The sequence below is a fragment of the Pyxicephalus adspersus genome, chromosome 7, assembly GCF_032062135.1.
Source record: "Pyxicephalus adspersus chromosome 7, UCB_Pads_2.0, whole genome shotgun sequence".
NCBI lineage: Eukaryota > Metazoa > Chordata > Amphibia > Anura > Pyxicephalidae > Pyxicephalus > Pyxicephalus adspersus.
The window spans coordinates 31641876-31663784 of record NC_092864.1 but is presented as its reverse complement, the minus strand read 5'-3'; the positions used below and the strand labels follow the sequence as shown (position 1 = coordinate 31663784).

The 21909-nt window shown below is 39.2% G+C and overlaps 1 protein-coding gene across 1 annotated transcript in view; it reads left to right on the top strand.

The window, feature by feature from the left end:
• The first annotated feature begins 3680 nt into the window (after positions 1 to 3680).
• CFAP65 (cilia and flagella associated protein 65) overlaps positions 3681 to 21909 on the top strand; it is a 31036-nt gene continuing 12807 nt past the window's right edge. The window contains exons 1-23 of the mRNA XM_072418016.1: positions 3681 to 3722; positions 4558 to 4648; positions 5502 to 5686; positions 5770 to 5872; positions 7436 to 7602; positions 7908 to 8107; positions 9315 to 9454; positions 10449 to 10671; positions 11701 to 11966; positions 12528 to 12728; positions 13791 to 14159; positions 14344 to 14481; positions 15170 to 15415; positions 16160 to 16384; positions 16664 to 16816; positions 17367 to 17532; positions 18449 to 18577; positions 19201 to 19426; positions 19522 to 19650; positions 19848 to 20024; positions 20247 to 20313; positions 20409 to 20519; positions 21636 to 21827. Of these exons, the coding sequence (XP_072274117.1) occupies positions 4571 to 4648; positions 5502 to 5686; positions 5770 to 5872; positions 7436 to 7602; positions 7908 to 8107; positions 9315 to 9454; positions 10449 to 10671; positions 11701 to 11966; positions 12528 to 12728; positions 13791 to 14159; positions 14344 to 14481; positions 15170 to 15415; positions 16160 to 16384; positions 16664 to 16816; positions 17367 to 17532; positions 18449 to 18577; positions 19201 to 19426; positions 19522 to 19650; positions 19848 to 20024; positions 20247 to 20313; positions 20409 to 20519; positions 21636 to 21827 (3891 nt within the window). The 5' untranslated portion in view covers positions 3681 to 3722; positions 4558 to 4570. The remainder of the gene's footprint in view (positions 3723 to 4557; positions 4649 to 5501; positions 5687 to 5769; positions 5873 to 7435; positions 7603 to 7907; positions 8108 to 9314; positions 9455 to 10448; positions 10672 to 11700; positions 11967 to 12527; positions 12729 to 13790; positions 14160 to 14343; positions 14482 to 15169; positions 15416 to 16159; positions 16385 to 16663; positions 16817 to 17366; positions 17533 to 18448; positions 18578 to 19200; positions 19427 to 19521; positions 19651 to 19847; positions 20025 to 20246; positions 20314 to 20408; positions 20520 to 21635; positions 21828 to 21909) is intronic.

Sequence of the window (21909 nt, the reverse complement as noted above, 5' to 3'; positions counted from 1 at the left end):
CCCATTTGGAAGAATTTTAGACACAGTATTCACATTTCAGGATCCTGCTTATTATTATTATTGTTAATAATAATCAACAGTACTTATATAGCGCCAACATTATGCAGCACTGTACATTAAATAGGGATGGTCAGAAAGGTAAGTGGGACTAGACCGGTGGAGAGATTTGAAGGCAAAACACAGGAGCTTGAATTTGATGCCAAGGTGAAATAGAAGCCAATTAAGAGAACTACAAAGAGATGCAACAGAAGAGGAGCGGTGGGAAGGATGGATAAGTCTGGTTGCAGCATTTATAATAGATTGTAGAGAGAGTCGAGTTGTTACACACAAGTACTATTACTAAGTGATCTCATAATATAGCGAATCCTTACTGCTTTACTTTAAGTCCATTGTGAAGTGTGGTCCTTACTCGAAACCACGGGAATACAAAAGTGTTGCCATCTAATTGTCGTAGACCTAAGATGTAAATGATAAGACCTCAGCGATTGTTGCCTTTCTGGAATTTGTAGTTCCTGAATAATGGTTGAATAGAACCTTGGCATAGATTATAGGCAGTAATAAAAATAATCCGTATAATTAAATGAGATTTCATGGGAAAATGCATTGTGAGAGAGGGAAAAAGCGTGTCAGGAAGGGGAGAGTACAATGTAAGGACGTCAAAGGTTTAAATTGTCCTCCCCGACTGGGTGATGGCAGCTTTAATTTGCAAAGTACAAACATTAAAGTGATGAATGCCTGGCTGTAATTCCTGCAATGACTGCTGGGCGTCAGGTGCCTTTTGGAGGCCTGGCAGGGCGGTTCTCTTATTTATGACTCTTCTTGGGGGAGATGGGCAGAGGGCCCAGTTCTGCTTCTGTTTTTTTCTATTCTGCGAGCTCTAATTTATGGGCCTCATGGTGCATGACTCACCGTGTATACACAGATTGATCCCATTAATGCGACATTAATCCCACTTATCCCCTAAATTTCTGCACAGTTCCCTTTCTCCCACTATGAAATACACCTACAGCCATTACCGCACACATTGGAGCTACAGGAGAGGGGTTAGGGCAAAGGGCTTTATCCGGGGCTCCCCCTTAATTATTAATAGATAGAGGGCAAGTGTCATTGAGAATCAATGGACTACAGCAGAACATAATTTGCTGGTGTTTAAAAGGGAACTCTGGAGCTTGAGGGGAATGCATGATTTATTTTTTTACATATTTACCCTTTTGTGCAGTCCAGCAAGAACTTCAGTTCTGTTAAACCCTACTTACCCCTATACTCTTACCTCTTCCACGCCATACCATGTAATGGCACAGCTTTTTCCTTCTTTCTGTTACGACAAACGGGCACAAAGTACCCTACAGAAGGGAGCATTCCCAACAACCATCAAACAATCAGAGCGCTCCTTGCTCTGTACCTGAACAACCACTGGCCCCTGTTGTTTAGGTACACATAGGGATTATTCTTTGTGGCTGACTGTTGTGTTTGGGAAAAATCACTGCTGTAAATGGTGACGCTTGTACATTTTACTATCCTTGCATGCTCCAGATTCTGCAATGTATGCTTTATTGGAGATGGGGTAAGGGTCTAATGATATTTCCCTGTTATACAGTCGAAATAGTCCTGGTGAAAATCCAGTTATAGGTTGTGTTCACAAATGTTGGACACAGATTAGCCCTCTATTGCAGCATTTAACCTTGATATATAGTTACATTTTACAGGCACTCACCTGTAGATCCAGGGGAAGGCAGCTATGGAAATGCTTCCCCCCTATTCTAATGACTTTTAGCTACTTTCATCATGCTCCCTCCAAACCTAAAGAAAATCCAGTGAGTATAAAAAGCTACTGTGGGTATTGAAGCCAAAGACAACCAGGAAACCAGCATTGGCAGGGGGTGTCAGCATTGGCATTCTTCATCCCTTCTTCCCTCCAATGCTTTGGGTTGTGAATGGGCCTTGGGCATCCTCACTTGCTATACAAAACTGGGCCCACATTGCACATAATGACTTGCGAGTGCCTGCAACCAACGGAGCAAGATGAAGAAGAGGCTATAGGTGACTACGTGCATAGAGAAGAGGAAGCCTGCAGGAGCAAAGGATAGGGTAAGTCAATGGGTCTGATTTATTAAAGCTATCCAAGACTGGAGAGGATACACTTTCATCAGTGAAGCTAGGTGATCAAGCAAACATGGAATGGATTTCTTAATAGGCATTTGCTATGTGTCAGCAAATGTTTTGAATCCTGGATCAATTCCAGGTTTGCTGGATCACCCAGCTTTACTGATGAAAGTGTATCCCCTTCAGCCTTGGAGAGCTTTAATAAATCAGGCCCAAGGTGCTTTTAATTATCCCTCAGACAATACAAGAATTTAATTTCACGAGCACAGATTTAATTCTTACCTGTCCTATTAAAAATCAGTATAAATAACTAAATTAAACTGGCTGAAGTTGGGCTTTAAAGTGCAACAAAAGCACAGTTGACCACTGTCATATAAATATTAGAATCAAAAATGTTAATAATATCACCTGTACAAAAAAAAAAAAAAAAACGGAGTGTAAATCTACCAATAGCAGCTTTTCTTTTGGTGATGAGAGGGGGTTTCCTCCTACACTTGAAAATTTTACCAATGGAACAAAAGTCCTGACAAGGATTCACTGTTTAACACAGAATTTAGTATTTTTTTGCGGCCCTGAAAAGAACCTTTGTGTACATAAAGCGAGTAGATCAGGGTCATGATTTACTCTTTGAACCCATACAGTGTGTGCATCCCTGACGTTTTGGTGGTCATGGTCTTCCTCTTGGCGTGCTCGGTGTAAGTGACAGCATCGCGGATAACATTCTCCAGACTCTGCTGGTCTCCTCAAAGATGACACTGCCTCTGCGAGCTGGTTTGGTGATGCCCTGAATGTTATCACAGAGCACCTTCCTGTGGCCCTCCTGTGCCCAGACCCTTTTCTCCTTTACCCCGACCAGACATGATGATTCTTCTATGTTCTGAAGATGAACTAAGCAGATATTTTTAAGCCGTGTGGGAAGAATTTGAAGGCAAGTGGCAGCCCCTTTATTGTGACCCAACTCTTCAGTAACCCAACGAAAAGGTGCAGGGGATAACACAGAGATTTAAATAAAGGAAATTGATTCCTACCAGGGAATGTCAGATTGTAGAGACTGAATGTAGAGACCCTAGCGTTGGTTTATTTTTATTGGTCTGGTTTTTGGTCTCTGAGATTTCCTCCCTGGACACCTAACAGGAAATTAAAGAAAATCTCTCCAAAGTGCAGGAAATCCCCTCCCAGCCAGGTGTCACCTGGATAAGTGTCCCCCTTAGGAAATCCTGTATATAATAATGTACAAGAATGCATAATACACTTTAATATACTTTCACACAGGGTCACTCAGCCCCCTATACAGGGATATACCCCTTTCTGTGAGGAAGCAATGATGTCTGTACATAATTATCAAATTTCATTCACACAGCACTCATTTACACCACTATCACATAGTTATATTGGGTTATATTGCTATATATGTGATTTTATCCATAGGACTTCAAACAACACGCCCAACGCAGGCACAAATCTGCAGCTTCCAGGGAACTTTGCCTTTTGAGAAGTTTGGTCCGTCCTGCCCGCCGTGGTTGCCAGGACAAACATTGCCCGCGCCCGCGTCCCGTTACCTGGGAAACAGAAAGATGGCCGCCGTGGATACTAAAGAAGCTTGAAGGAAGAGAGCGAAGGTAAGTTCGTCCAACGTGACCTAATGGTGAGGGAAAGATGGGGGACATGGCCTGCTCATACCTCTTCTCTGTTAAAAATGTATTATTGTATAATTAGTAATATATACGATATATCGCCACTGAGTGAAAAAAATTTATTAGAAGCATATGGATATATATATCTAAACTATATCTTTTACTTGTTTTTTTTTTAATATCACCTGAAGGATATATATAATAAATAATTCAATATATAATATAAATAATTCAGAGTGAAGAAAGATTACAAAGCTTTTAAAGTTTTTTTTTTAATTTTTTAATTGTTATTTTTGCTGCTTGTGTCCCCCATGTGAGAGATACCCCTCACTTCCTATCAGGTGTCAGACTAACAGGAAGAGAAAAACAATTATCAGTCATATTATTGCATTGTGGTGCTGTTAATTCTGAATGTCTTCCCAATGCACATGTGCATCAAAAAATGAAGAAGATTGAATCCAATCTTCTTCATTTTTTGATGCACATGTGGATTGGGAAGACATTCAGAATGTCTTCCCAACATTTTTGTATGGAGCAGAATACAAATAATGGGTTAATTCAATGCCTGGTAACGCCTCATGTACACCTTGGTAGACCATATAGGCAGTGCCCTTGGGTTTGCATTCTTCATGGAGCACCATCTTTGTCAGTTTATTTGTTCTGTTTTTGCATTGTTGGGGAAATTGTTCTCCACTTCCTGTGCTGGAGGCACAAGAGGAAATTGGAGTAAATCTTCCTGAATTGAATTGGGAAAAAGTAGAAATTGTTGGATTGGAATTTTCATGCAGCCATGATTGGCATCATTTTGTTTTTATTCCAGAACCAATGATAAAATGCTGGGAGCAGTACACATAAGAGCCCTGGAGCCCAGTCCATTCCTGGGACTGAATCGCAACTCTTCAGTAAGACGGGTAATTGTTTCTACATTTCTGGTTCACTTAACTTTAAAGCAAAACTCCGGTCATTGACTCCCCCCACTGGATGAAGTATTCTTCTCTGCCCCCTTGCTGGGTATATGTCACCTGCAGGGGGCGTCTCATTCTTAAGCAGGTCAGGCCCCTGCAGTGCTCAGCACGTCACTCCCAACCCCCTGTGCCATCACTTCATTGGCCTTCTCTGCACCGTGTGTGGAAACCTCATAAATGGCGCCTAAAGACGTCTGACATACGGGCACAAAGTCTGCCCGTCACCAGTATGGAGCATGCGTGCCAACCCAGTGAGGGCTCTGACACGCATGCTCCACCATTCTGATCAGCATCATACACCCCTCAGGTGACATTTCTACAAGAACTGGCAGATTTTATTTTGGAGTCGGACACATTGGCGGCAGCAGCATTTTTTCTTATCCATACAGACAGACGTTTTACTGCCATATGGATATGGCTGGGACCATGGCGGGGTTATATGGGTTATGGCATGGGGGGGGGGGGCCCTTGTTGCTGGCATGCATACCTGGGGGTTATGGATTATGACATGGTGGTGGGATCTAATGTCTGGAATTGTAAATTGGGAATCGATTATGGATTATAGGTGGGATGTGGACCTGGGGGGTCATATTGATTATGATATGGAGGTACGTTATGGCTGTGATGTGGGCCTGGTAGTTGTAGATTATGGCATAGGGGGTCAAATGGCTGTAATGTGGACTAATGTTTGTAGGTAAAAGTTCATTTAAGTACAGATATGGGTGTTGTGGTTTACCATGAAAGTAATGTATTGTCATGTATTGTCTGTTGTGTAATGTTTTATATCTCTATGTTGCAGAGAAATGTCTCCTCTGAGTATCAGTCCCGATCCATCCCACGCAGGAAGCCAAAGGACAAGGACAGCGTCCTGGGGTTTGAGGTACATCGGCGTCTACAATGGCAGAACTGGGAGCTAGGAAAGGAGTACACCAAACATCTCCTCCTGAAAAATGTCCGCCTGAAGACACAGAAGCTGAAGTTCAGGTGAGATTATTTTAGAATAGACACTGAGAATTAAAAACCAACCAAATAGACAACCAATAATGTTGTATTTTTCCGTTCCACAGCCCTCCTGCCACCCCGTTCTTTAGTACATTGTTTCCTCAAACAGTCACACTGAGCGCCGGGACTTCATTCTCACTCCCCATTACCTTCCGACCCCTGGAGAAGGTACGGCCTTTATTCTTCTTTATATTATTATTCTATACACCCCTTGACTGATCTATTTCCTTTGAAGGCAATCTGTTGGTGTGTAACTTATGTATACATTACATATAATCTTTAGATTTGTCAAAGTCAGCATGCATTTAAAGGAAACCTTGAGTGATAAAATGTGGAAGTTGCCAACAGTATGGGGCAGTGTGTCCCCACCTTTTTAACATCAGGGACCCCTTAAAAATACTTTCAGGTCTTCAGGTAACCCCTAATTTAATTTACGATATCCACAGCTCACAGTACATTAGCTTGGTGGTCAATGGGAAAAATTCCTCTTACATTGCTGGCCATTGGGTAGAATGTCACCCTTACAGATAGCCAAAAATATAATTGGAGTCACTTAAAATGACCTGAGAGGCACAAATTGTTCATTGCTCAACGAACCAGCAGCAACCGCTGGAGAAACCCTGTTTGAGAAACAATGGTATGGGGACACAATCTACCACTGGTGCTGCACATATACTATGCTTTGCTTCCACCTTGTGGTAGAAGAGCATACCACTTATTCCTGTGTTGAAGAATCATTCCCGTGAAGAAGTATTCTTTGTGGAATTCCAGTGCATATTAAAAATAAACAGGATTTATATAGCGCCAACATATTACGCGGTGCTGTACATTAAATAGGGATTGTAAATGATAGACAGATACAGATAGTGACACAGGAGGGGGAGAGGACCCCTCCCCGAAGAGCTTACAATCTAGGAGGTGGGGGAAGTATCACACAATAGGAAACATGATATAGAAACAAGTTATATATTGTATGTTTATCGCAATAGATGGATTGTATTTTAGTGCAATGTAATTGCAGCTGTACCTAAGATTGGTAGGAGTAGCTGGTACTTTTCCAGTTACAACAAATCTGCTACTGATGCTTCTTAATCCACTTTTGGTGCTTTACATGAGATAAAAGATTTAACCTGTGTCTGCAGTTATGTGCCATGCAGCTAAGAGCAACACACATGCAAAGTTGCAGTTCCTTTTAGTTATATTGTACAGTGGAGCTGTGACTTGTCATCCTATGTTCCTTTGTGTTTTAGTGTAATGTGATTCCTGCTTTATCCCAGAGTTATGGCTACAGTATTTATATGACTTAGTAACATTTTCTCATTATAGTAGAGACCTACCGTTGGGGTCTCTGGGGGAGATGTGTGCAGAGACTGCAGACCACATCACCTGTCACCATCAGATGTTAATGTTAAAATAAACTAACAAACTTAGACCCCCACATCAAAAAATTGATATACAAAGTATTTTAAAAAATTACCTTATAAAGCCACACTGACCTCTTTTTTGGTGACAGTGTATTGTTTCAATGTTTTCTCTTCACTTTCTACATCTGTGAAACCTCCATTGTTAACTTAGGGCATGAGGCTAGTTAGGAGGAATTCTTCTCTGCTGCCATTTTGGGGGCTTTATATTTATAGATCTGAATCTATTTTAAAAAATGCTCTGTATATATGTTGTTATAGAGAAGGTATGAGATTCATATTAATGTTTAATTGAATTGTCATTCTAAAGCGTGACTATGAAGATTCGATCACTTTTGAGACAGATGAAGGAATCTTTTCTGTGACCTTGCAATCTACGCTTCCACGTCACACTCTCACTTTTCCTGAAGATCTGACCTTGCCTATGTGTGCTGTGTTTGACTCCTCAGAAGCCATGTTTATCCTCCAGAGCACATGGTAAGTGTTGGTGTTCTAAATAGAGAACTGTCAGTTAATCGCCAATCACTTTCTAAACGTACAAATAAAGGAAATTTGTCAAAAAAAAAAAAAAAAGTTCAATTTTAAAGTAAGATAAGGCTTTAATCAAAAAATCCTATTACGATGCTGCATAGGCTTTACGTGATCAGTTTGTGTTTTTTTTTGTTTTTATTAAGGGGTCCCCCAGATTTTCACCACCCCACCCAATCAGTCTGCATTTTTAACACAATTATCTGTATATTCATATTCTTATAAAACATGGGATCCTTGTCCTTGTCTTCTAGTGAATTGCAGACACAGTTCCAATGGGATGTCCCAGAACCTTTTCACTTGATCCCACAAAGCGGTGTGCTTGACCCCAGATGTCATATCCGCACCAAGGTCCTATTCCAGCCACAGACTGCGCTTGTACACAGTGTGATCGCCATGTGCCACTTTGGCCTAAACAAGGAATATACAAGAAGCATCCAGCTGACTGCAATTGGTAAAGAGGCAGCTCATCAGTAATCATTTATTTGAGAACTTGTTAATGCTAAAGATTACACATTTAAAATGTAGTGTTCGGGTGATGGCCAGAAAAATTGAAACAGCATGACCACAGTGTGACCCACCTTTGGCGCAAAAGCAGCTTATGGACACCGTAACAATGATTTCACAAGATTCTGTGGCATAGTGATGTTAAAGCAAATTAGTGGTATTAAAAGAAAAATGGCAAATGGCAGCCAGTTTCTATTCAGTTCATACCCTTTGTTCCAGGTTTTCTTCCTGCAGTTCTTTCCAGAACTTATCCACTTACCTACTTCCTCATATTACATAATAAACATGCTCTCAATCACCACACACATTCTTATCTCACAGTCCAAAGATACCCTGTCAGCACATCCATGTTTTTTTTATGTTGGCTGGAGCAGGCATAGTTTTGTCTATGCAAATATGTATTTGATAAATTAAATTTTTGCTTGTATTGCCGAGGGCTGCAGGAGGCACCGTACAGCCATAACTTTGACCAGCATTTAGGTACTGAGAGCCTATGCTTCAGCTATCTGCTGGACATTTAATTTTTTCCTCCACATGTGTTTTTAACAGCCAGCCATAGAAACAGCATATTGCACAACTGCCCAAAGTTGATAGGCAGATGTTGCCTTCTTTGGATGCCTTTTCTAGGCCCAAAGGCAATAGGCCAAAAAGCAATACTCTGTGTGACACTGCAGCTGCAACTAAGATTAATAAGAGTAGTTGATACTTCTCCAGTTACTACAAATTCACTACTGATGCTTCTTAAGTCACTTCTGGTGCTTTACATCAGATAGAAGATGTAACCTGCACATTTGTGCCATGCAGCTAACAACAACAACATACATTGGTTGCAGTTCCTTTTAGTGTTATTGTTACAGTGGAGCTGTGCCTTATTACCCTCTGTCTCCTACATTCAGACTGTGAGGGCCACACATCAATGTTGTTCTTCTTTCATTTGAGATTGCACTCAAATATAGCAATAGCCTACCTATGTATATGTATATCCAATCACCATTACCTATATATCTAGACTACTGGTAATATTTAAAGATAACAGATTGCATTTCTCTGCAGAGAACATGAATGAACAATGACGGCAAATATTTCATTATTTATACGTTAACAACATATGACTTGAATATGATCATTCAACTAATAATAGTTTGTTGGTGCAGCCAAGTATCCACATCTCTTGATATCTGTTCTGGAAGAAACATGTAAGGATGCCTTGGAAGTGGGACCAGTTCTTCAGTTTGGCTCCGTTGGAGTAGGCATGGTGTCTGAGAAAAGTGTTGAAATCTGCAACCCGTCCGTGGTATGTAATTATGCCATTCTTGTTCTGTCTGTTTTGAAACTGAACCTCCCAAATAAATTAATATTGTCTAAATATCATGAGCCATGTGAACCAAGAGCCATGTGTATTTTTACTTGAGTCTTGGTGTGCTTTGTGTATTTCTTTCAGATCTATTCAGTAATCCAGAAACAAGAGCTTTTTTTTTAATAGGGACCAGTCACTGCTGCTCTCTTTCTCCTTGTACATGGTGATGAGTCATGTACCTGCCTCTCCTGTAGTTTTCTTAACACAGCCTGAAGTGGGTTGACCTACTGGATCTCTCCCACAACTCATATCTATGCACAGGTTATGTAATGCAGATTGATGATATCAATGCAGCTTTAACCGAAGAATAGGCATTGCCTTTACATAAAGTAGATTTATATCTATTTGTGGCTACTGAAAAATATAACTTAATGACATTTTTTGTGCCTGGATTTTAGCTTTGAAGTAAATCTTTTCCAAAACTGATCAACTGATAATGGCATGACGATTAAAAAAACACATGAGCAGAGCTTAACCTTGGCCATATGCACGTCATGACTTTTCCTGTGAACAGCAAGTTTAGTCCTACCCTGAGCCTCTCCATTGGTCACTGAGATTTCTAGTAGCTTTTAAGGGCCAGTAGAGATGTTTAGAAGCCTGGTAAAGTAAAGCTTAGTTTTTTACATATATGCTTTACTTTAATTATTCAAGCCCAAATGTTGGCACTTTTTTAAAATCTGTAATTGACTCCAAGCGGGTATTAAAATTAGAAAGGCTGCAATATTCACTTTCAATCCAGAGTTGTTCAATGCTGTAGTGGTTGTCATCACAAGATGTTCTCAGTCTTCTAGTTTAAAGAATATTCAATGTCAATAAACCAGAGAAACTGGAAGTGCAAGCATCAAGGGAACCTAATCTGCTGAGATGTCAACATGACTGTCTTCAGTACCAGGATGATGGTACTACTATGATGTTATTCTATTTCACACAGGTGGATGCACCTTTCCGTATTGAGCGGGAGAAAAGGCCAGCCCAAGTGGACTATAATTTTTCCTGTGGGATTTCAAGTGGTGTGGTACCAGCCCAGGGCAAGCTGAGGGTTCCTCTGCAGTTTAGTCCACGCATTGTTGGCATGGAGAGTGTGGACTACTTCCATGTTGTCCCAGCTGGGAATCTCACCAAGTCTGTGCTAAAAGTTTCGGGGACTTGTAAAGGTATGAATTTTCCTTAAAACACTTTAATTCTCACTTCTTAGCGACATGTTTAGTAACAACCACAGGTCCCATACAGGATTCCCAGAAAAGTTGGCGTGTGCTTTGCACATGAGCACTGAAGGGAATATCCCCACCTAGAAATAAAGGTTGAAAATAATTGTCATCTACTGGTTCCTATAGTGTAAATAGCTTGGTGTAAATTTAAATTTATTTACAATTCCTCTAAACATTAGTTCTGGTACAAAACATTAAAAAAAAGGTTTTCCTAAATTAAAAAAAACATTAAATTGCACATTCTTGACGTGACACTGAAAATCCAAAACAAAATTATTGAAAGCAAAAAATAATGAAAATATTACTGGCTAAAAAAATAAGGGGAGAAGGGGAAAAAAGAAGTAAATTATGGCAATTTTGGGTAAAAAATATTTTGGGTTAATAAGAGGGTTAAATAGTAGCAAGTTTTAATTAAAAAACATATTACTATTATATTACACATGTCCTATGTAGACCATACCTTTTGATATCTGGTAATTGCTGATTAGTAGCAGAGGGATTGGCGTCATCAGGAAAGGAGATTTTTTTTTTACAATACAATAAAATTCCTTGGAACTAAACTTGTGTTACTCACCAGTCCTTTTTCCTTTGTTGCGTGCCACTATCTTCCCTCTTTTCTTCCAATTGACGATCTTTGGTCACTTTGACTAGCTGTGTGGAAGTTCATTAATTCAGAGGAAGCTGGGATTGCTGGGTATCCTGACAATCAAAGCTGACACTGTGCATGATTTTTGCCAGAAACCTTGAGTGATAGGCACTTATTGCAGTAAGGTCAATGCCTGTCCCCTTCTGCAATAAGAACCAGCTTAATCATGGATTCCTAAAAGTGGAACTTTAGTTCCACTGTAGGTGGTTACACTACTTGGGTAAAAAAAATAATCAGATAAAACTGTAGCCAACTGTGGTGAAATTTATTGGGATTGTTATAAATTGTAAAAATTCAGACTTCCAAAAACCCTCGTTATTCTTTTCCAGGACCCAAAGTGTCTCTCCAGACATCTGTTCTAAATTTTGGTTTGGTGAATTTGGGGGAGAAGATCCTGCGCACCCTGGAAATGACAAATTCCTCAGATGTTCCAGCGCTCTTTCAGTTTGATATTAATATCAGTGAAAGTGTTTTTTACATTGATCGGCCATATGGAACTTTGAGCCCCGGAGAAACTCTAAGTGTGAATGTCACCTTCTCACCAATTCACCCAATTCCTCATTATAGGAGAGTCACCTGCCTTCTTCACCACCAGGTCAGACATTTTTAATTTTTTGCTTACTGGAAGCAGATCTGTGCTGGCTTAGTCAGTTTGCTTACATGAACTTGCAGATTGAAGCTCCATGTTGCCATACTGACTCTCCGTGTGCCTGCCAATCCTGCTATGATAGTCTTGATTAACATAATTTTTCCTTGCTGTTCCTAATGTCATTCTGCAGTCTGCACAGGGCCACTGGCCAGCCCTGCTTTACAACTGATTTTCCCACTTTCTTTTTTACCATTCTGCAGTCAATGTAAACACACTGTTGGCACTTGAAAACAAGAATAGGACAGGGGCAGTGGAGTAAAAGTGTTATAGAAACTGTCTTTGAATAGTATATTATCCTTAGCTTTCACTTACTTCACAAATACCATAATACATAACAAATGATTTCCTGAGAATTTTGGGATTGCTAAGGAGACAGCAGACCAGATGATGCCTGCTTTCATGATATATTTTTCTGATTGAAACTTCTGAGTTTCAGTTTAAAGTAAACCTGTTCTAAGGAAAGTGTGAAGGTTACCAATTTTTATCTAACATGTTCTTGTTTTCCAGGATCCTTTGTTTGTGGACTTGATTGGTACATGTCACTCGGACACGGATAAGCCAGCCATTGTGCTTCCTAAGCACCTGTCCTTTTACAGAACAAACATGACACAAGGGCTGACTATCTACCCTCCAGATATCCTGGATGCCATGATAGAGGAAAAAAAGCTGAATACGGACATTGAGGGGGCTCTAATTCTTCAGGAACAGGTTGTGATACTTTTGAAATTGCAGTTCAGTTTATGATTTCCCTTCTTTCCTGTCCTGTACATATACATTTTTAAAAGAACAAGACAAACTGCTCCATAAATATTTGGTCATTCCAGATATTAGGGAGCTTGTTACTTTTCATGTGGTGACACTGGCTGTCCAGTCATCCAGTGCTGTCACATGGAGATGGGCTGTGTAAGCTTCAAGTTATAAAGCTTACAATGGACTTTCATTTCTGACTGTCAGTGATAATATTATTATTAATAATAATAATATTAATTTATTAATATTAAACAGTATTTATATAGTGCCGACATATTACACAGTGCTTTATAAAGTCCATCGTCATGTCACTGGCTGTCCCTCAAAGGGGCTCACAAAAAAATGTCCCTACCTCAGTCATATGTTATGGTCTTAATAGATCAGGGAAAAGAAATATGTGATTATATGCAGCTTGGGATGCAAAGAAAACAAATCTTAACCCCAAAATAAAATATATTATATCGCATCTTATCATCACTAAGATGTAAAGCCTGCATTAGTTTTTTTTTTTCAGGCATCCAATTCTTTAATTTTACCTAGTGATCCTGCCAGTAATGCACTGTTCTAGGCTGACAAATCTCATTTGCTGTACTATATCTATGGAGGAGATGTATTGTCACTCTAGGACAGGAAGTGTGTTATAATTGCAGAACATTCCCTCCTTCACATAATGAGGAGGGGGAAGTGTTTTTGTAGTTCAGAGGTAGGCAGGGCAAGGCTGATAATACTGTGGAGTTTACACCACTGGATGTCTGGCAGGATCAAAGGGTATTTTTTGCATCTTATTGTCCAGATTTACCACAACATTTTCAGCTGTACATTTACCAGGCCAAAGGAAGCAAATAAGATTGTTTTAGTTGGAGCTTGCATACACTTCAAATAAGCCTGTTTCCTCCTAATGCAATAGAGGAAACAGGCTTATTTGAAGCGTATGCAAACTCCAACAAAGCAAAGCACAGGTTCACTTTAAAACAACATTTTAACGCAACTGATAAAAAAAAATTGATTGGTTATTTGCAGATTGGAGGCACTGCTTCAGAGAAAGGGCCACATCTGAATTCTGCATGTGAATACTTCAACGGTGACTTCAGTCATGAGGACTCTACATTGTTATCACACATTACAGCCAGCAGCAGGGACTTTGATTTTGGTCGGTGTGTAGGACGTACACAGGAAATGCTACCAGAACCTCTCCCTCTGTCCCTGACCAATCACACAAAGGGCAAAGTGACTGTCATATGGACCTACAAACCTCACAGCTCATTCCGGGTCACCCCAGAAGTTACTGACATCCCACCGCTGAAATCCACCACATTCCGAGTGGTCTTCCAACCCTCACAGATAAATACCTTGTATGAGGCAGAACTGGAAGGTTTTATCTTCTACAAGGTGAGCTGATAGACCTGAAGTATAATAACCCCACCCAATTCATATATATAGAACTGATAACAAGTGGAAAAATATTTACCTTTAAATTTGAATTATTCTTTACAATATAGGGGCACTTTGTGCTAATATATGTAATTTGTAATTTTTGAAATATATGTAATTGAAAATGCTTATTTATTCACAGGTTCTGCGGGATTATCGTAATGTGAAAGATGCCACTGTCTGTCCCCCATGGTGCATTACACTGCGCGCACGCGGCCATACATTTGAGTCAGGACAGGAGCACTTTGTACCCAACTGTGTTCTGGATTCACCTCGCATTGTAAGAGCTGTTATAACATCTATACAGTATGTTACTACTTAATACACCGGTATACATGTTATTTATACTCCACTACAGTATGTTTTATATGTTGTATGCATCTACACATGATGTTTCCTGTGCCAAACTTGGTGATAAATGGTGAGTATATATTCAGAGCTTTGCCAAGTATTACTAGGCAACCAAGGATGCAGATGTTCTATTGCAGTGCATGCCCATACAGTGGCCTTGTAAAAAGTTAAACCCTAGGTGGGAGTGGACAATAGGCATGCCTAATGTTTCTGCTGCCCTGCAATCTGGAGTCCACTGCTAGATTGCTCTGTAAGCTATTAAACAGCTGTATCTGCATTTAAGGGGAATACCTAATTTTAAAGATTCTTCAATTTTGTGATATGTGATATCAGTGGTTATGGTATTAGGTGACAGTATTATATTTAATACCTTTAAGTGAGTCTCCTATGTGGAAATACAACATCATTATGATGTCATGGGGCAAAAACTCTATGGCAGCTAAGGCATTTTAGTTAAATATTTTTTCCTTATAGCATGGTATACTAGGTTACTTTTGTTACAAATGTTGTGTAATTTGACCTTCCAGTTTTTGGAAGATGTAAAACCTGGACCCTTTATGAAAAAAGGTTGGGAAAGCCTAATACATTCATCAATACAGTAATTTTATGTGTTGTAGGTTTTTCCACCAGTGAGACAGGATGTGCACACATGTCGCAGTTTGCTGCTACAGAACAATGGCTCTACAATAATGACTTATGTCATAGACCAAAAGACCTGCACGAATGTTCAGGTGAAACCAGCCTCTGGTCACCTGGAACCTGGGTCCCATCAAATATTACTGGTGAGGACCAGCTCACAGGAAACTGGACTGATAAAGAATACTCTGCAACTGCAGCTAAATTACAGTGCTGACTTCACTCAGGTAAACATTGTTTTCTGTCCAATGGATGATCTTGTCTTTGCCTTGTCAAATATGTACGTGCATTGTACATGGATTGTTTTCCAGTTCAGCACTTGCTACTTGATGAGTGCGCTTTTAAGTTCCTATCTGCGAGAAAGTCTGTCTCATTGTTTGCTTTAGACTCCCATTTATTGATCCTATCTAGCTTACTGTACACCTATACTATACTTAGTATTTATGGAAAGTATAATTTATGGAGATAAAATAATTATTTATGTAAATAATATTTTTACTTCAAACAGTGAGCTTTTTACAGTGTACATTAGATGCTGCACAAGTCCGAACCCACCACATTTTCTGGCTGGAGGATGTCCAACATCATCTAGCCCTTTCCTCCCCAAATATTATTGCAATCACTGAGGCTCAGCATCACATGTGGGAGTTACCTAGGTCAGTCTACATTCTATTGCAGCCTGCCTAGGAACACGTATGCAACTTTGCACTGTTGATGCAAGTATTAAATATTATGTGTAATGAAAAAGAAAACGTTTTATATAAAAATTGAATTAGCATGTCAATGATAGGCTGGGTAGGTGGGTAAGTTAATTGGTAAAATATAGGTAGATTAAACTTCAGTTTGAACATTCACAATAGCAACAACAAACCACAGCCGGTGACAAAGTAATGCTACCTGTATGAGATGGTGTTGTCTGTATTAGTGCATATGGATGATTGATTTGTGATTGTATTCTTTCTGTTTGGCAGGACATTGTCCTATTTTGTAGAGCTGAAACCCCCCAACTCCACCTAGAAAATGAGGGAAGACTTTACTTTAAACCGACCTATGTAGGGACCCAGTCAGAGTGCTCCTACACCCTGAAGAACTGCTGCAGAGTCCCGCTGCACTTTGAGTGGAAGATTCAGCAGGATGACCTATCCCATATCTCGGTCAGTCCCTGCAAAGGAATTATAAGACCGAATGAGACTTTGGTAAGGAATTAAATTAAGCCTTAAATACTGTTGTACATTGGTTTAGATACTAAATATTACCTATTCATTTTTCAATGGTGTTTTCCTATTTAAATGCATCTTTGTGTCTTTGTCAGCAAGTGTCTGTAGAGATTCTTCTATAAGCTAGTTTTGGGGGATTGATGAGCTCTATGAAGTAATGTGAAACAGTTTGGTACTTGTAAAGAATAGTTGAAGTTTTAGAATGGAGATATTTGCATTATATCTGAAATAAGACAAGAAATATTTTGTCCTCGACAGTCACAGACTTGGTCATTTGTTCCACAAGATGAAAGAAATTACTTTATCAAAGCTACAGTTCTGTCTTGGCCAGCTGAGGGAGCTTCCAAGGCTATGCCAAAAAGCCGCTACACGCTGCGTATAACTGGAGAAGGCTGCAGGGGGACTTTGTCGGTAAGTAACCCCATAATGGAGTATGTGATAATTAGATCTGGATTTTATTGGTGCAAAAACCAAATAAAGAATTCATACCACAAACGGTATTCAGTGTTTTGATTTTAAGGAGCAATCTCAAATCTTAAACTAAAAATTGGAGCTACTAATTTTATATTTACCATCTCCATCTATACCAGGGGTCAGCAACCTTTTTTACACTAAAGGGTCACATTACAATCATCAGACCACAGACGTGGCAGCAAACAATAGTGTGCCATTGACCTCAGACCAGCTATCATTTTTGCACTTTCAAGAGGTGCATCATCATCTCTCAATTACTGTACGCTCAGACCAGCCCCAATTCCTGCACCTTTCCGAGCTCATATCAGCTCCACTTCTTCTGGGTGGGACCTAAAATGATATTTCATGTCACATGAACAAAGTAGCACATATCAAATTTAATTCTTCTCAATTTTATTAAAGGAAAAAGTGGAAACACTCCTCTTGCTGTCATCTCTAGTTTTCATCTTTTAAAAAAAAAACACTTTTTTTCTCTTTTTTTTTTCAGACTCCTCTGGAGCTACTGGATTTAGGCAATATTTTAGTTGGCAGTTTCCAATCACATGACCTGCTTCTGTCAAATGACGGCGACTGCACCCTGGAATATATACTGAGTGCTAAGCAGGAGATCACTGGGCCATGTGACCCAGACGAAGTTATTAATGACTCAATAGGTGAATACCTTCTTTTTAGGTGTGATTTGATTTGGTCATGCATATAACAGTCTATTTGACTTATGATGTTAGCGATTTTTAATTTAGGCATTGTAAAAAAAGTACATTTTTTACCAGTTTTCTTAAATATCTTACCATCTGATTTTGCATTTTTACTGGGGTATCTGAATTGCAATAATGACTGAACAAAATTACTGAAAATGTTTAAGTTAAAGGATATTTTTATTAAGCAGTGATTCTGAAAAACACTACAAGTAAGTCATCCTTGTGCATGTATTTTAAATGACAGTAATTAATTTACTGCTAGTGAATGTCTGGAAAATCACATTCACTGCTTAGAATAGTGGTGGTCTTCATTAATTTTCTTTGATAACAGGGACCTTTAAAGCATTAGCAAGGGGCCTCACATAATATTTAGTAAATGTATTGTAATGGAAAACAGACTGCAGACATGCAACAGCAGATGCTTCAAGACTGTGAGCATGCTTCCAGAGGTGCTTAGAGACTGCAAATATGCTATAGAAGTTTTTAGAAACTAAGGACATGTTATAGGAGACAGTTGTATAGCAGAAACAAAGTACATAAGGCTGATTACAGTCATTTTTATTACAGCCTCCTTTCAAATCAGTAACAATACATATACAGTCTCTGCTTTTTGCTCACAAGTGCTACATGATGTATTGATTCCTTCATCTACTTACAAATCTGCTGCTGAATTCATCAGATTTAAAACTCCTTCCAGAGTTTGACACGGAACACCCACACTGCTAATGAAAGACAGAAACCATGTAATTGTTTGTCCAAATGTGGGGGCATAAGAGATTTGGTAGTGTTGTCATGTGTTTTTTTTGGTTCAAGTAAAACATGAATTTTAACTATAGAGCCATTTTCATTTTTTCTCTTTTTATGTTTTAAGTTTTGGAGTTTGATCACAACAGGGGAACACTACCAGCACGTACCAGGCTGAAGGTGAGAATAACAGCCTGTCCAGCCCGCAGACTTACTTATACCTGGAAAATCGCATATAGCATTCTGTCCCCAAAAGGTAGGTTCACTAATATATCTCAGGTCTAGCCAGTCACATGAGTAGGAACTTTACACTTTATGACCTAGTAATTATTTTTTTTCCTGCTTGCTTACCTTCTCAGTACTAAATAAATGTGATGTTTTTTTGGGTTTTTTTTATAATATATATATATAAAATGTCCTATTTGTTTAGCACCATCATCTTCCATCACATTGTAAAATGTTAGAACAGTAAAAAAAAAAAACAATGCCAAATATACTAATTTGTAAAAAAAAAATGTAGGGCAATTAGGTGTCTGATGGCTCATGGAGAAACATTTTGGAGAAGATGGGTAATACAAGTGATGTCCTGGAAGCAAACTGTATCATGCAGTCAAAAGGGATCCAAGACAGTAAACAGTCAAACTCAAGGAGGGGAGATGTGTGAGCTAGTGAGAGTAGATTTTGTTCTTTAATAAATTACAGAAAAGAAGGATATTAGAAAACAGCTATGGCAAGCAAAGCAAATGAAAATGTAGTAACTAGCATATTGATTGTATAATGTATAACAGATATGAGAGATCTTCCTTAGCTGATGATAACATGAATGTGTGAAGAGACTTGGATAGAAAAGTCAACATTATTTTTTTTGTGCTCCTTTAGCTCTGGATTCTGCAAACAAAGTCTCAGAGGAGCAGTTTTTGTGCAGTGTGACAGCACAGGGAGTCTATCCTACGTTTGCTGTGGTGGATGCATGTCCAGCGGGCAGTGCCAGCGCTCTTACCAAGAGTCAACTCTGGAGACTCTTTTCACTGGAGAGACTTAATTCCTGTCTTCAAAGTGACCCCACAGCTCAAGAGCTGATATACAGAGTCCCTACTCGACACAGGTATGGATGGAAGTCTGCTACAAAGAGTAGTATTCTATAGGTGTAAAATAATAATCATCATGCATTCTGAAATTTTTTGTCATTCTGCCAATCAGCACTCACAGATGTCCCCCTGTGAACACCCCAGTTTTGTTGGACTTCAACTTTGGTGCTGCCCCTGTGGGTTCGGAGCCCTTTGTGGCCCTTCTTTTGCTGGAGAATAATGGCGTATTACCTGTGAATTGGTGAGTTCACTGGGATGATTTCCATTTTATTGTGAGCTTACAATAATAACACACTGGTGGATGTGATCGAGGAGCTTATGGGCCCTTACCTAAGTGTGAGACCCAGGGCAGACAAAATCTAAGATTCTTTTGTAGAACATGGCATACATCTGCTTGTTCAACCATATAAGTAGTAAACATGTTTCTTGTTTTAAAAGGGACTTTTTATACCCTGTGGACCAGCAGATTGAGCTGGAGTTCTGGGCTGAGACTTGGGAGTTTGACCCCAGTGAGATTCACCAGATGAGAATACAAGACAACAAGCTGTTTATAGTCAACCCAAAATCAGGAGTTCTAAGACCTGGCCAGCAACAGATGGTCCAGCTATCCTACAGGTAACTCTTACCGGCCTAATGTTTTTTTCAATATTTTAGATAATGACTGCATTTTGTGCCATAAATAGATCTTTAAAGAGCTTGCAGAAGGCCCATTCAGATGGAAGTATAGATGGCTTTGGCCTGTGCTGTAAGGAACTGCTTTTGAAATTGTATTTGCTTAGTAAGTTTTTTATTCCTACTCATTTGTAACTGGCAATTTCTTTTTTATTTATTCAATAGACATGACTTTGTTGGAACTGATCGATTGCCTGTCCTGCTAAAGGTATCACATGGGCGAGAGATACTAGTAAGTACATGAACAATGTCCTTTTTATAGTATAAGTGATGCAATTATTTATTTTGCAGTACAATTTCTTTTTATTGTCATTTTTGCAACCATAGTTAAATTTCATTGGAGTGACAGTAGAAAAGGAACAACGTTATGTGCACTTCACATCTACTAAACATCAATTCACACCAGTGGCTATCGGCAGCTCCAGTCCACCAAAACAGGTAACATGCACTAAAGGTTTGTGGTGATATACACTAGACATGGAAAGACCCTCACTGCACTTCCTAGGCAATCCTTTTACTAATAAGCTGTGTACACACTGTAAATTTTCACTGTTGTGTATGTATGTGTGTGTGTGTGTGTGTGTGTGTGTGTGTGTGTGTATATACAAGTGTTCCCAAGGTCATGCAGGCAGTTATTAGTGATCTTGCCATGTTGGATCACTAACTACCATTGGCACTATAAATTTTGTTGTCCCCACAGTGGAGCACTCCCCAAAAAGCCTATTTGTGCAGAAATTGTAAACCCAGATGATCCATACCATCATTAATAATTGATAGTGTGCACTTATGTTTAAAATGGGCCCATACTTAAATATGAACTGAAAGCTATGCTAACAGTCTTGTTGGGCTGGTTATATAAAGAATAACTGAAGCTTAAGATAAATCAAATGCTTGAAAGCTGTGCCGCAAAAAACGGCAGAAAAAAAGAAGAAAAGAGGGTGCATGCAGGACACAGGAGAGAGTCTGTATGAGCCAGTAAAAGTATAGGGGGTATATGCTTTTTAAAAATGTAGAATATGCACATGCACATGTTTAAAGATAAGGCAAAAAAGATGTCAAGAAAGTCAAAACAAACAATACCTTAATACTTAATAAAACATAATTGCACTTATAAAAGATATGGAGTATTGCCACTTTTAAAAAGCCACGATCTGAATATCAAATCCAGAAGTGGTATGTGGCAAGTGGAGATGTAAAATTTATCAGTGTCCATTCTCCTGCCTGAGGACCTGCCGAAAGACATTCGCAACATCCATGTAAGGCAGCTGAGAAATTGTTTTACATTTTTTCTCCCACCTGCCTGGTTTTGTAGTAGTAATTTTATAGCTGTTAAGCCTATCCAAATACTGTACTTCTACATGCTCAGGAATGTGTCCCCAGAACAAAGCATAGTAAGTCAGTAATAAGAAAAATATCAGCTATAGGTAGATCACAGGCAATACTGATTACTAGTTCTGTTTTACCTATGTAGCTTTACAAATATTACAACCACCATATATATTCATTTGTTTTATACATATAGTTCATAAATGTACTTTTCAATTGATTTTGCAGAGTTATGAATTGTACAATGGGGGTTCTGTAGCAGTTATCTATGAAATCCAGCTGGAGCCCTTGAGAACAGTTCAAGAGCAGAATTATCATCACCCTGTCTTCCAGTGCTTAAATCCAAGAGGGGAGATATTACCGGGTGCAACTGCCTACGTGGAATGGATCTTCTCACCACTGGAGGCCAAAACCTATTCAGTAAGCACACTCCATTTTTTATTCTCTGCCTATTGCTGTCCATATCTGCTCTCCTTACTAAGCACTGTACTTTATTCTTTCA